Source organism: Falco biarmicus, chromosome 11, assembly GCF_023638135.1.
Source record: "Falco biarmicus isolate bFalBia1 chromosome 11, bFalBia1.pri, whole genome shotgun sequence".
Classification (NCBI taxonomy): Eukaryota; Metazoa; Chordata; class Aves; order Falconiformes; family Falconidae; genus Falco; species Falco biarmicus.
Window position 1 is genome coordinate 6876808 of NC_079298.1, and position 16213 is coordinate 6893020.

Genomic DNA, 16213 nt, shown 5'->3' on the forward strand with positions numbered 1-16213 from the left:
GCAGGATATGCCACCAACTTGCATGGCAATCAAAACTAACAAAGACAAGACTACACCTCCCTTACAAGTCAATTTTACGCCTGAAAAATCTTGTAGTCATGTAGACTCTAATTTCTAGCTCAATGTTTTAGACCAGAAATGATTACAGAAAGCTGACTGCAGAAAGTTACCAGTAAAAGCTATTACAATAAATCATACAGTTTCGTCTCTTCCATATCAGCTAGTAACAATGACACGCACATTAATACAGCAAATCCAAAATAAATCTGGTAATCTGGTTTCATACAGGTAATTTTATTAATTGCTTTAATATGCAATTAAGGAATAGTCAGTGGGCTGCAGGTTTTTATAAGGCAATAATCCTGTTCCCTCGTGTACGGCTTTGTCCCAAAGAGTAGGCTATCCAAAAAAAAAAAAAAAAAAAAAAAGAGCTGGATGCCTGCCAAATCAAACAGCACCTTCTTCCCATTTTCAATTACATACAAGTGAGGCAGAGTAACGAGGATATACTGGAAACTTTGACATTTATTTATTGAACATTTTTACTGAGAAGGAATTGCTGGCTTGCTAAACCGGAAACTATATTTTTACTACAGAAACAATCACATAGAAAACCAGGATCCTGCTGCTCAGCATGAAAAGAACAGCTAGAGCCAATAAATGGACCCATCTAAGCCAGCAACGTTAAGGTTATTTCATTCAATGCAGCACATATTTCAAAAATCCAAAACCCCAAAATATAGTGTATACATCAAAAATCCTTATGTCATACTATGTTACACAGCACTGTCTGCTGTGACCCGGCCAGGCTGTGTTACAGCCTATAGGCACAACAATCAAGACACAAAAAAATCACTCAAAGAAAAAGGGTGTAGCATTTGTAGGGGCAAATTAAAAGATAAGCCAAATTGCAAGAGAAAATTCAGATTTTCTCCCCTTTCTGGAGATTCTGGAGACTAAAAACACCAAAAGATGAAACGGGGAAGAACTCGCCACACTGCATGTTCTTTTTTCTTTTTGGATAGACCAATTGTTTTAATTCAGTTTTACCACAGAGGAGAAAAATGCAGGGAGAGTAAATGAAGAGGAAAATGGGGAAGTCAACATTCTTTGAAGAAACAACATATGGTGACCAGGCATGAGAGATAGAGGTTATAAATCTTTCCTTGATAGAATTACCTAAAGATGAAATTGCAGCTTCAAGGGGCTTGAGCTTTTAAACCCACACTAGAATCTAGCAAATTAACCTGTATGGTTACAAATTTTGCAATAACTTTCATTTCCAATGCTTCTCAGTGAAGGCTCAGCATACTGAGAATTTTGGTATTAATACAGATGTGGTCAATAGAAAGCATGAAAACCTTTACCCCACAAATCACTCAAAATATGCACAAAAAGATGAATATTAAGAATTAGAACAAAATGCTGCATCCTGCAAATAGTCACTGCTGTAGTATAGAAAGGGAAAAGAGACGGGAGATAGGCTGGTGCTTGCTTCTTTGTGAGAAGAAACCTGTTTAGGGATACCAAAGGAGAGAGGAAAAGCTCTTTAGTGCTCCAGCCACTGCGAGCAACCGCCCACCAAAGTGAAGGCCGAGAATCCTGTTGCCTTGTGCACTCTTCGGCCTGGGTTCACCATAGAGCAGTACCCTGGTGAGCAAGCTGCCCGTCCTTGTAAAAATTGTCCTCTGAAGCAGATGCCTCCCCATTTCAAATTCCAGTAATGCAACACCACAAGACTAAGCATCAGGAAAGTGTATACAGGGGTACGACAGCAACCACCACAGCCACATACTTTACCCCTAAGGAAATACCATCCAAATCCAATGCATTTCTTAACTGTTAAGCTAAATAAAACTTAACTCTAGTTATTACATAAGGTACCCTACAGTTGGGTCTTCCCTAGGTGACCCATCTTTTCTTTCCTCTATGGAAAAGTAATGCCTTGGTAGATATGAAGGATCTTGTCTGTGTGTCCTGATTTTGTGAGTGAAGAACCAGCTGCCAGAGCAGTGGCTCTGACCCGGCAGCCCCATACCCAACCCCCTACAGTGACAGAACACACAAGCAGGGCAGCTCTTCACACATAATGCACATTACACCCCAAAGCATCAGGTTTAGCACGCGGATGCAGGAACAGCCCTGCTCCACAGACTGCCCACAGCATCCCTCACTGTGCACACAGCACACGGGCACATACGTCCTAGGAGATCCCCCGGCAGAAGCCTGGCAGCACTTCTGCTGTTGCTTCTCACTAGTGGGTTTCACATGTCTGTTCAGCAGCCAGTCCTTTTGTCAGTAGAGCACGTTAAACCCAGACTAAGATTATCAGAAGTGATTTTGAGGGATCCTGGCTTTGCATGCTGTTTCCAAGCTGTCCTAAAGATGCATGAGTTTTAGAAAATGAAAAACAGCCAGCCCATGAAAACCTGATAGCTTTTAAGTGTTTTGATTTTGATGTTGAGTGGAAGTGTCCAAAAATCATTCTGAGAAATGTGACCAGTCACTGGGACAAATATAATAAAAATTCCCATTCAAACAACCACAGACATAAGGAAAGAGATTATGGGTAAATAACCCACAATTTTCTCCTTTACTATTAGACTGAGCAAGCAAAGAGCTTTGGAAAGCACAATAATTAAGCACAAACCATCTATTAGAGGACAGGTAACAACCTTTACTATTTGCAGACTACAACAATGCTGTGTGTTTGCAGCAGCACCTCTAAGGAAGGTTTGCTTTGGAAGATGCATTAGAAAAATAATAAGAGAAGTCTATGGAACCACAATGCTAAATATGCATTTACACCTCCCTGCCCCCAAAAAGACTTTTATTAAATTTCTTGTTTCTTGAGCAGATGTAGCTGAATTCTTTTAAAAATATTTTTTATATAATTGTACATATTTGCTGCATGATACAACTGGTATTGCCATAGGTGACACCTCTTTAACGCCAATCTTCTGAACACACACTAAGCCAAAACACTTTGCAGGTGGTTTCTTCACACTGCAGCGATGTTGTGGCATCCTGGATAGGATTCAGAGCCTCACCTGGCTCCCAGTGATCACCACCGGCAGTATGATGGAAAGACACATGCTACAAATGCCCAGTGGGATGTATAACAGCAGTAGTTTCCAAACTACTTTCCCCTTTTCCATTTCAGTGATATCCCAGGGAAGCTCGCAGGCTTGACCTGTAGCTCAGTGAAACAAAAGGCAATTCTCCTGCTGACTAGCAAACCCTGGAACCAGACCTTACACAAATAGCTGCTGAAGCCCTGAAAAAGCCAGAGGCTGCCTTTGGGAAACCAGACTCCCTATGCAGTGCTGAGGCATTGCATTGCAACTTGCATTTATTCTTTTTCTTTATGTACTGGTATTAACTTACTTGGTTCAAGCAGAAATGGAAAGGGAGCATAAGGAAGTCCAGCTCCCAACAGCCACAGGTAAGCCCTTAGGAGAAGTTTACTCCAGGACAGGAACCTGCACTGTACTTACGACAAACCAAAAACTATTCCCATAACCAAAGAGGCAGGTACCTCCTGACATACCGTAACAGTAAAAGAGCAAACACCTTTTAAATTACAAAGTCTGTGACGTGGCTCACTCAAAGGACCTAGTTTCACTGAAGAAGACTTCTGAAGAAGTGTGCTACAGAGACTGACATATATGTACGCATGGATAAAATACATTTATCTGCTCTGACATTATTGGATAAGCTTCTGAAATATTTCTATATATAAGGGCAGGGTTACAAAATAAAGGTAAACGAATACACCAAAATTATATAAAAACACATCACAGAAAATCTCACATTAGATTTTTCTAATGGTTATGAAGACAGACTTAATAAAAAAAGTTTTGCGATGTTCGGTTGTTGCACAGTAGTGGAAACATCTTAAACTTGGAATGAAGTACCTACGTATTTGAAGGCAGAACATTAACAGAAGAATTAAATATGAAGTCCTGTTACCAGAAGTTGCTACTGAAATTACATTTTTCAGAATAAGTTCTCCTTACAAGCACTTATATCATTAAATACATACATATATATGTATGTATGTATATATATAGTACTACATGTATTTGTTGCAATGGGATTCATTTTAATGGAAAAAATTCTTATGGAAGGAAGCTGCTCTTCCTGCTAACCTACATAGCACTGCAGAATAGTCACATTTGGAAATTTCACATTTGGAAAAATGCCAAATATGACCCAGTTCCTCAGCTTATGTTGAGCTTTTTATTGATTCCAGTGGAACTGCATCAACTTAACTAGGTCAAGAAGCTGACCTCCCTATTCAGAAAATATATTCAGATAAGTTTTTGTGCAAAATTTTATCTACAAATTTCTCTGCTGGATGTTAGTGTACCTAGGGACCATCCTGATAAATAATTCTGTCCAACTGGATGCAGTGTACGGCTCAGTGCCCTTGTGTAGCATGAGGAGATGCTTTCCTTATACTAGAGGAATTGCCGGGTGGGAAAACAGATAGGATTTTGGGCATTCAGACCTTTGGGTTTCTGTATACTACTGTTGTTTGTAAGAATGCAGCCAAGTCATGCTTTGGCTGACCCACTGAACATAAAAGCCTTACTGCTACTTTTACAACTGTTAGTGGACAGAAATAACATGAATAAACATGAAGTTCCATCCTCATTATTACCCCTGCATTCACTGTGGGCAAGACAAGAGGTATAGGTGTGTCATTTTTTACTGCATAAATAGTGCTGTGCTGTTTCTTATGTTTAACATCCCTCAATACGCAGAAAGGAAAGTAGGACAAATGTATCTGAGATGAAAGTGTGAACTTCTTGCAGGATCAGAGCCTTGCCAAATTCTTTTTTTTGTCTGTAAAATTACATGGCCTAACTTCATAGACAGCAGCTTCTACCTGCATGTCCCTACAGTCAAAAGACAAATGAATCTTCAATACACCTAAATGACACAGGGAGTAAAAAAGAGGGTGGAAGGAAAGCGATGCTGGCTCTTGTCCGGCTGTGCAGAAGGTACAAACTTTTCCACTGGAATTAAAGCCTGCGCATGGTGCCAAATGACAAAGTGTAAAATGCATTAGAACTAAAACAAACAAAAAAACCAAAACCACCACCACCAACAACAAAGGTACTGCATACCTGTATAGATGCAAAATCCCCAGAAGCACAAGCTCCAAGAACAGCAGCACCCACCAAAACAGACTCCACTTCTTTCGACAGGACAACAGGCTTGCCTATGCAAGAAAAAGCCATGCCTCTGTTAAGAAGAATACAGCAGTACTGCACTAGCGGCACACTAAACAATTAAAGCAAAAAAGCCAAAGAAAAAACGAATTAAAAAGGACTTGAAAACCACATTCGCAACTCCATTCCGAGCTACAGTCTACTGTAGATTAATGCAAATTTCTCTGCTCTGTGGTTCCAGGCTCCACGAAAAATGCAGAATTTAAATAAAACAATTTCAGCAAAATATTAATGCAGAACACAAAGCGTATAAAGAACAACCCCCCAGATGTTTGACACTGGGTACTCATCTCAAAGGGCTTGGTATAAACCTGTTACCCACACCCTCCAAACCCACGTGCCTATTAAAAGTTGACCTCGAGGGGAAAACAGGGTGGTATCCTTTTTGTTTCTTTTGCAACGGACAAAAAAAAAGATTGTTTGTGTTTGTTTTTAACTACACAGCCAACAAAGCCAGTCTGGTTTTGCTGGAAGACATGAAAATATGACTTAGTAAACTTTCACAAGCTATGTATGAAATAATAAGAGAAATCTTGTCTTCCAAATTGTGCAAAATACTTGAAAACAAAATTAAAACACTGGAAAAACAAACAAAAAACCTCAATATATATTCTGAAGTAAATTAAAAATTGTTGTTTCATCACCCGTGGGTACTATCATGAACATACTTTCCCTCGGTTCACACAGTTTTCTAAGGTCTGTATTACTACTGTAAAAACAGCAGGACGAAAGACTAGTAAATAAAAATCAGCCCGCTTTCTTAATTCTCCTTAAAAATCTGAAATATTAGTGTAAGTCCAGGTACTTTTCTAGCTGCCCTTTAGATGCTTATCCTCACTAAGTCCAAAAATTTAATATTCCTACAGTATTTGGCATGTGTCTAAATTTCCATTACTGAGATAACTTCATTCAATGAACGGTGATGCAAACACAGTGCTGGGAGGAGGGCTTCCTCTGTGAATAGCCTCAGTGATATTATGCCCCAAAAAAATGCTGCTCCTGAGAGCCAGCAGTAAGATGAGAATGAGCTGAAATTTGGAGGAAGATCTAAAGTGAGCCATGAACAACTCCTGCAGAGGACAAGGCAAATACACACTTTTCAAAATGAGAAATAAAATTATTCAGATAAGAACCAATTATTGACCTTGCACCCCCCAGGCATCCAGTTACATTATGCTATACTTTGCACTGTTCCACTGTGTAAAGTTCCTTACAACTGTCTGTCGGCGCGCAACATCAAGGTTCCACAGTGGTGTTTATGCCATCTCTTCCTACAGTTAGCACAGGCAGGGTGGCGGGGAAGGACTGAGGGTACAGCGAGACCTTGTTGCGTCACTGCTGGAATGACTACTGACAGCGAACCGGTGGCATTACAGCACCCCGTCAATTTCTCTGCCCAAACACATCCACCTTAAAACCACCGGTGTAGGATCCGTCACCTCAGCATTCCTCCGGTTCAGAGGGACCACAGCTTGGGACTTGGGTCAGCCTGGAACAGAAAATCTAAACCCCAAGCTTACAGCTACACGGCTCTTCGCCAGGCGTTGAAGCAGTGAGCAATTTCCAACGTGCTCTAAAATTTACTGCACATTTCCCGCATCATCAGAATGAATACAGAATTCTTACCAGGCAAACAAAAAGATCAAGATACTTTTTAAGTGGCCTGCAAAATTATCTATTGGATGTCTGCGTGGCTGAGTCATGGGCATTTGCAGCTAACAATAATATATTCAGGTTTTTTTCCTTTCGGGAAAGAATGGGGGATTGATCCTGGAATGTTAGTTATTTTATCTGATAGGCTCTAATGAGTTCAACATAACCAAGAGCATTTCAGTTAGATGAACTCTGACATCCCTTGTCAGTCACTGATTTTCCAAATGGGGGAGAACTCCAGGCTGCAAAAAGGCCTTTTTGTAATGAATTGTACTTGGCCGTTAGTTACAGTCAAAGAACTTCTGATTACATTTTAATCAGAATACCTTTTCACAGATCTTTTATTTTACACATCATGAAACAGCATCCCAACTCTGCACGTAGCTGAAATTCACCTAAAACACTGGAGTTACACAGGAAACGCGTGGACTTGGCAACATCACTCTTCACAATCAGAAAGCGTCACTTTGTCTATAATGTGTTTAGTGCATTTTAGGTTCAGTCGGCACTGTGCTTTTTGCTTCTCCATTTCTGTTTTCATCTCAGGTAAGTATATAAAGTGTATTTTCATCTTCCCTCCCGCATCAAGGTTACAAAGTGTGGTTTGACATTAAGGCAAGTCACATCTCCAGATCAAATGCCCCAAATCTAAGCCTTAAACTTTATTCGTGACAGATCAACTGGTCTTAATTTGAAATATACCCCAAACACACATCATTCAAAGTTTCTGTGAAATCCTTTACACTGCATTTTGTTATTTTTTCCTCGTTTTTTAAAGTATATTCAACTGACTTACAGGTGTGCTCAGATGTCCAACACACACAGGCTTAAGGGAGACCAAAAATACCATGCCAGCCTGAGACCCCTCCATAACCAGCCACACAGCCAGCACCTTCCGCCCATCAGGAATTCTACAAAATCAAATGCAACACCATGCAGGAGCAAGGATCCAGAAATCATCCTCTAAACCATATTACCGATACAGGTACGGAAGCAATTCAGAAAAGAATTGTTCTATATAATGGATACAAAGCCCAGCATAAGCAGGAAGCGACAGAAGCCCAACAGCATTCAAACAGGATGAAGCTAAGAGAGGTTCTAGTAAAGCACATCTTAATGCCAGTCATGCTCACAAAATGTAGCTCGCATTATCCTCATCTTACTAACATCTTGTAATCGGACTGAATGGAACAATTTCTATAAAATGGTTCACAGAGTTTTTAAAAACCTGAAGTAAGTGAGAAACATCCATACAAAGTTCTTACATTTGTTCTATTGCACTTTCCTAAAAAAATTGTAAGTCTAAGATCTGCAGATTGGAAATCCTGCTGGACATTTCTCCTGAAGTCTGTTTTCTAACAATACAAACAAAGGAGCTTTGTTTGCACCGCATCTCTATGTTATTCAAATGTCTTTAAATTTCAGGAAATTCAGTCTTACAGGAAGTAACATTTCATTACACACTTTTTGGCCAACCAGCAAAATACAGTTCTATATAAAGAAAGTATTTATTTTTCCAAAGACAAAGTATTTAGCCACCTAAAATAAAGTACTTTACACTCCTTTCCCCGCACTTCCTCTAACTTACCAGTGATGTCCGCGTGCATCTGCACAAAGAGAGGGTTCTTGCTCAGCCCACCGCACAGAAACAGTGTGTTGATATGATGCCCTGCAGCCTGCATGGTTTCCAAAATATGTCTTGTTCCTAACTTCAAAAAGGGAAAAAAAACCCATGAAACAACAAAAACAGATGAGCACAGGAGAGCAGCCACAGGAACAGATCTTAAAACACAATTTGCTAAAAAGAAAGATACTCTTAACTGCCCCTACCAGTAACCTGAGGGCTGGGAAAAGACCTGCAGGGGTACGGCCTCTGCTTTGCTTCCAGCCAGTAACAGGCACTGTAATTAAGAACTAGAAAAATCAAACAGATGGCACAAAGAATTGGGAAGTACATGGGCACAGCATACTGCAGTAAACATCCTGGGGCTGGCCGAAGAAGTGAAGACTTACCGGTCCGTGAAAACATGGGAAAATAGGCCTTACGGGGAAGTACTGACTAGGGGGAGGACAGGGATGATGAGAAGACACACAAATGGGCACCAGGAAAAACTGACGGCAGTGATAAGCTGCTGTTTGTGACCAAGTGCAGCAGGGTACAGAAAACATCTCCAGATCCAGAACTAAAGCCTACCTGGCAAAGCCATCGCCACCAAAAGCTTCTATTTACTTTGTATAACAGCATCTGAATATCACTCTCAGTAAAGAGATTTCAATTCCGAAGCCAAATAGCAAAACAGGACAAAAAAAAAAAAAGGAGCAAATAAAAACCTGTATTTTCTGTCTTTTCAGCAAAAAGGAAAACCTGAAGAATTTGGTATTGGCTTAACTATTTCTCTTGGCCTTTGCCCTATGAAAAATAAAATGTTCCATTTCATGCCTGGATTAATTGAAACATCTAACATGTAGGCACATTTTTAAACTTTGCGTTTACAGTCTCCATTCTGAGAAACTCTGCTCCACGAATGATGAAAGCAAATGCTTTGCCATTTTTTTAAAAAAAAATCTTTTCTCTTTCTGTTTGCTCTGCTTGCCTCCCACTACTCACTGAAGTCAACCTTCTCCCTCTCTCCTTTTGCAAGAACATTTTCCATTTCTTTGACAAGCTATTTGTCCAAAAAGAATTCCCAGCTCCTTATACCTTGGAAGTTAATTTTGAAGCTCAGACTTGACAAAATGCCAAATTCAAGCCAAAATTTTACTGAAAGTGACTCTTTGTAGGTAGATTTCCCTACAAAGCACAATCTGGTCAAAGTTTTCACAACCTGCCGTTTCAGTTTGCTTTATGCTATGCGTTGCAAGTTCGTTAAGAGGTCTGCAACCTGCAATAAACCCCTCTTCAAATAAAAGCTACTGAAAATTGAAGCTAGCGAAGTTTCATCAGACTGGAGACGTCACTACGAATGACTGGCACCATTCAGGGTAGGCCTTCAAATATATTTTGTTTTTCCAGGCAAGCGGTTATGAGGAACTTTAGCAGCCGCAACACCAGCTGGCTAAATCCATCGCTTCCCTATTGACACAGGAGGCTAATTTCTAAATCACACAGCCACAATTTTAATTATGGAAAAATAAACTGCTCTAAAAAGAGTCTGTCTCCTCAGAATGGGCTTGATGGCCACAATTATATCTCTGATCATGTTCTCATCCGTCTTAACTGTTGCATTGCATTTTGCAATGAATAGTTAAAAGGATATTCTCTTTTCACTACTTCTGAAATTCAAATTTATTAACAACTTCTCTCACAACATACACATGTCAAAGGCCCTGAGAAAGAACATGCTGTGAAAATTATTTTGTGTTTACCTGCCTGGAAAATTGTATTCACATGGCAATTTAAATTAAAACCAGACTTATTTCACTGGGGCGGGGTGGGGGTGGGGAACAAACTAATTTAATCCTGGATTGGAGAAAATGCAAATCGAGGGGCTTCAAATGCAAATTTTATATAAAAAGAAAAAAGCCTCTCCTACTGAAAAGAAAACTAGAGATTAACATTCTGTGGGCAGGCCTACACGTTTTACATGATTTTTACTTGGGTTTAAAGTTTGTCTTGCACCCCTTGAAGACGGCTAATGGCACAGGGCCGGGGCTGTCCTGAACTAGAACTGTTTCTTTCAACAAAAGTGAAGCTAAAATCGGGAGTGACAGAGTACGGGAGGAAAAATAAATTTCCGAGGTATCACATTAGCAATTAGCAAATAGTCAAACCCAAGTCTCCTCTGTCAACTTTTTAGTTACTGTTTCAAGAGTGTTTTAGGAAAACTGAATTTCCATTAACTTACAATGAAAAGAAAACTACAGTACGGCCTTGTTATATTAAATCTCATGATCAGCACAATTAGCTACCAAAAAGATATGCAGATGCTGAATTTAGTGTTCAACACAGTATCTGTGTTTTACAATAAAATTTGAGTTGTATCATATAATGAGATAATAGGTGACTTTCCCAGGATTTCCAGCAGAGAACGTTTCCACTTCATTAGCACGATATAATTAACAGAGCACCTGTTCAATACTGGAAAGTCTCTTTCAGGGCCAGTATCAGTCGCTGGCATTGTTTAAACTCTCCTAGGCATTCTTATTTAAATGGTGGGATTATACTGAAGCATCAGGTACAACCAAGCTATATTCATCTTAAAAGGGGTCAGAACTCACAACAATGAATTCCAGGCTGGGGTTAAGTTCTCATTATTTGCTGAAGAGGGAGGGTTAACACATAAGATGTACAATTCACAGTAAATTTACAGCAGCCGCCCACCCTCTACATCCCAGATGGCTGACCCAGCCTAGCAAAGTTGTTGTTTAACCAGTAGAGGAGTTTGGAAGTTTTCCAACTGAACAGAGTTTTGTCAGGAAAACTCCCCAATTCATCACACTGTTAATGTTTTGCAAAAACACCTCAATTTCAACAAACTTAAAAAAAGACCACAAAAACCCCAAAAAACCCCCAAAACCCCCCAAACACAAAAAGGATGTCAAAGGAACGTCCATTTCAGTCACCAAACCCCCAGGGACAGCATGCCCCATTGAAAATACCCAGCACCAGGGTTTCAAAACAACTTCTTTGACCCAGGTTTTCACTTCAAAATAGAATTTCTTGTGAACTGGAAATCCTGGGTTCAAAAGAAAATTAGGACAGGAACGAAAGTATTCCAATAAAGTGACCCATGTCCGCAGGCCAGCCCATGAGGCAGCTGCACAACGGCAGTCCCCCCTGCCCTCGCGGAAGGGCAGCCCCCAGCCGCCCGTGCGACACGAGGCAAGGAAGGGCTTGCCCTGCAGCAGGGAAACCAAGGGACGAGGGATCTGCTCGGTTGGGTCCCTAGCGTAACCAACTAGATCACAGCCCCACTCCAGCCCGCCGTGGCACAGAGTTCTGACTCCTCTAACAGGCAGGCAGGGGAAATCCATGGATTTAGGAACAATCGGAAGCTGAGGCATTTAGGGGAGCGCAAGTTCCTCCATACAATTGCCAAAGCTTTTTTTCCCCCCACTCCCTCATCTTCCCCCCATGTTAACACTGCCCCACACAGCATCAGCCTCTTTCCTCACATCTGCACTAGAGGCAAAAGCTTTTTAGGGGAACGTTTTCTGCACGGTCTGTCGCTTACCCTACAGCAGGGAGTAGTCACCAGTGTGGGTAAACAATATCTTGCTCCTTTAAGAAGTCCATTAAGAGAATTCATCTATTATTAGAAATCTGTTTAGCAGAAGGGAATGATCAGTCTGCCACAGAACACAAAACAATTCATTTATTCTTTTATGCACTTAAAATGGCTTACAGCAATGGCTTGAATCGTGGCCAAGTAGATAAGGGCAAGTTCATCCAGACCCCGAGACAATGTTAGTCCAACAACCTGTGCAAAGATCAAAAAGAAAAGGTACAAATCCAGCCAAAGTAAAACTATTATTTTCTACGGTTTCTTGTTGTAACAAGTTTTAAGTGCTAATTCTAAGCCTTACTTTTGTGAGCTGTACACATAATGTTATGTTAAACATGTTATTCCTGATCTGGGGAAGAACCACATAAATTGTTCTTGCCCTTGCAAAAAAGTAAAGAACAAACAGCATATTGTAGGGGATTAGAGATAGATTAACTCTGACAGTTTTACGTTATGACTCAGATATTGCTCCTCAATGTATTTAATGTAATAATATGAAAATGCTATTACATAAAAATAACTTTTTAAAAGCATTTCTCCCCCTCTCTTCCAAGCACCCTAACACTGAAACACAATTAATAATTAAAGACTATATCTTAGCCTCCTTCACTCTGACATAAATCAATACTGCACTGTAGTTACCCTGGATTAATATCAGCATAGGCAAGACCTGAAAGCAGCCGTAACTGTGGCAGAAAAAATGTGTTGCTATTACCAGTAGTGTCTGCATACAGCCATCACATCAAGGAAATTGTAACTCTGCTGCAGCCCATAATTCTTTTGTAAAATAATACAGGTATTATTAGAACCCCAAAAATATGTAAGCCATCTTTTTTTCTTTTGTTAATGTTTCCCTCGTTTGTGGTCCAAAATGTGTTGCAGCGCGTACGCCTGCCTACCCCTTCCTGTCTCAACCTCAGATATAGCAGATTTTGGTGCTGGTGAGTAACTTGAGATGCTCACTTCAAGGACAATATGCCATTTTGAAGTACATGTTTACATTAATCACCAGGCATTTTGATATCAAATCATACCGTTATGACATTCTTCTGTTACTAGTTCTGCACAGTAACATCGTGGCTTGTGACCTAGCCAATCTACCACCGTAAAGTTCAGTGAAGGGAAACATCCAAACATTGAAAGACGATGGAAAATCCCCCCAGCAGAGGTTCTCTGGTGAGCTTCCAAATGCTGCTCTTTCTGGTCCCAGACTGCAATGCTCTGAAAATGTCTTTGTACAGAACACAATATTTCAATCCCTTCAGGTTCCAAAAGGAGCAATTTTAAAAACACAAGCCAGAATCAGATCAGGTTTGCCTTTGAACAAAGGTGTATGAAGCACCATAGTTACATATTTCCTATCCAGAGAGCATCTGTGCCCATTTCTAAAATCAAGCAGAGGAGCTTTGCAGTTCTGTTGAAATTTACTACCCAGCAACTGTAATAGAGCGTATTTACTGCACATTTATCTGTTTAAATCAAGCAGTCTCTCCTTAGAATATTTAATTCCTTTCCCAAATAGGCATACCCAAATTTATCTTGAAATTCATTGCAACGGATATGCAAAATTCAGTAGACAGGTGAGTTAAAACCAGCAAGTGCTGCTAGTCAGTGCTCTGAAATGTGATTCCTAAGAAAGATATTGGGACACACACAACACTCCTCATATTTTCTGAAAATAAATGTGGCTGTAGTGATATCTCAACTACAATGATCTCTGGTTTTCTAATGTTAGCACACCTCAAAATGCAGCAAGAAACCCAAATCCTATGGGATAGTTTAAATAGCTAAGGAGGAGTATGCTCAAAATTGAGAAAAGCTCCTTCCAAGCTTTTTTTTTTTACTTTTTTCACCCTGTATTGACCTTTCTGCAAAGACAGACTGTTTCTTACCATGCCCTTTAGTGTCAGATCTGTTAAGGGAGATCTGTTACCATGGAAATCTGGCCAAACATGTAAATCAACAGTGAGGAAACCCACAGGCAAAGATTTCTTAATCAGATCCAGGTGACTGTTCAAGTACGTATATATACTGTGAGCACTAGAAGAAAAACAAGTTGGAAAAAGAGTGGGGGAGGTTATTCATCAAACATAAAACATTCGTACTACCATCAAATGCAGAAAACCCATCAATGAACGGCAAATCCCAAATCAAAAACAAAGGGGGAGAAAGGCAAAGGCGAGTGCTGGCGGAGGCCGTGGGGCTGCGGAGCGGGGGGTGTCCATGTGTGCATCCACCCCGCAGGCCAGCCGACCCCTGTTTGACAGGAGGAAGGGAGAGAATGGCAGTTTGTGATCTTGAGCCTGTACGTTGACTCCTACAGGCCCCGAGATGAGCCAGAGCTGTTTGGTATTTGGGGGGCAGTCGATGCTCGTCTCAAACAGAAAGGTGCTGACAAAGCTAGAGGAAAGCAAGCTGAGAGAGAAGAATAAGGAGGATTCCAGACAGAAACAAAAATCAAATTCTTTCACAAATATTCAAAAATTTCTCTGATTAATCAATAGCACTGGACTTACAGCTTTTCTTTTTTAAACCATAATTATTTCACTGTGTGTTATGATTAAAATGCAGCGCTAAGGGTGGAGGACAGAAAGCAAGCGGCTGCTGTTTTAGGGAGGAGCTGAACATGGGCCTAAATAGATCGTGTCTAAGTTCAGATACTACACCCAACTCCACAATATCCAACAGACTTTTTCCTGGACCAAAAGTAATATTAGGAGTAACAGTGGATTCCTCAGTGCTTTGGCTTGCAATGACTCTAGTGACATTCCATTTTAAAAATGCTGCAATTATGCTCAGAATATTTTTTCAAACACTTATGATAAACAGATTCATATATATTTTTCAACTCCTTGAAATCTCTAAGTGGGGCATTTAATTCTAGACATGTGAGTCAATAACAGCATCTAACCCTAATTACAATTGATTAGTCATTGTCTCATCCACTGTAGACCCAAACAGTGATATCCATTTAGCCTCTACATGTATATTCAATCATGCACTAATGAGATCCCTAAGGGAATTTGGCATATGCTTTACTAGTTTGACTTCTGACCTGCTAGCAGCTGTATATTTATACTTTGCATTCAACCATTCAGCTGCATGTTTTTTCAATTATACCTTACCATGTGTACGCTATCAGAGGATATCATTCAAAATGAAGTACACTTGGAAGACATTAAAATAACTAATTTACATCATTATTCACGTACTTTAAAATGTACTTTATGTGTCTTCCTGGACCTGAATTATGATAATTTTGAGGTCACAATCATTTTTCCCCCCTTGTAAAAATGGCCCTGTTTTCTACATCCTTAAAGACTGCACTATAAGCAATACATGCTAAGGACAAAGTAATTTCATTTCCAGTCTAAATCATGGCCTGACTGTTCTGAAGGAAGAGAAAGGAAAGCTTCACTCAACCACAGACCTACCAGACATCCCAGCTTCTATCTGATCTCCATCCTGCTTGATTACTCTCACAAGGATAAGCCATTCGTGCAGCTCTGACAGAACACCAGGACTGTAGAAGAGGCTGAAGTTCAGCCAAATACGCTGAAGACCCACATAACCTTGGAATTACACTTTTTTTTTCCCCACACCTTTTAGTGTTTTTTTTTTATACATGTAGACATGGATTCAAGGCACTACATTTGGACTGAGTGACTGGCAAAAATCCTTTGAACACTTGCCTGTTCCAGTTTACCATGTTTCTGTTACACATAGTATTACACCATCAGCTCTCTGGAGCTTCTTCTGTTCTATGAGAAGGTATCGGTAGCAGCTGGATCTGACTTGCAGAGTTGAGCACAAGCTACTGCTATTAAAAAGGTACAATGCTGAAAGTGGAGAGTAAGAAATCAATGCAAGTTTGCCCAGGGTGATGCTCATATTTGGAACGTCGCTTCAGAAGGCACAAGAGGTTGGTATTTAATCTGTTCAGGAATCCTGGAAGATGCCAGCAGGTATCTTTCAGGAAAAAAAAGAAATCTAAAGATTTTAGATTTCTAAATCTAAAAAAAGGGCTCTAAAACATCTAGAGGTACAGAGAACTGCCAAGTATGATGATTATATTCCTCTTGAAAGATCCCAGAA

At 40.2% G+C, this 16213-nt stretch overlaps 1 protein-coding gene across 21 annotated transcripts in view; it reads right to left on the reverse strand.

The window, feature by feature from the left end:
* FGGY (FGGY carbohydrate kinase domain containing) overlaps positions 1-16213 on the reverse strand; it is a 325624-nt gene that overhangs the window by 23944 nt on the left and 285467 nt on the right. For 18 of the 21 annotated variants that reach the window (XM_056356585.1, XM_056356584.1, XM_056356576.1 and 15 more), the window contains 4 exons: positions 14011-14158; positions 12239-12313; positions 8482-8602; positions 5136-5230 (listed from right to left, as the gene is read on the reverse strand). In XM_056356585.1, coding sequence (XP_056212560.1) covers positions 5136-5230; positions 8482-8602; positions 12239-12313; positions 14011-14158 — 439 coding nt within the window. Of the gene's footprint in view, positions 1-5130; positions 5231-8481; positions 8603-12238; positions 12314-14010; positions 14159-16213 lie in introns of those variants that run through there. The other 3 variants (XM_056356590.1, XR_008824735.1, XM_056356589.1) reach the window with 3 other exon arrangements.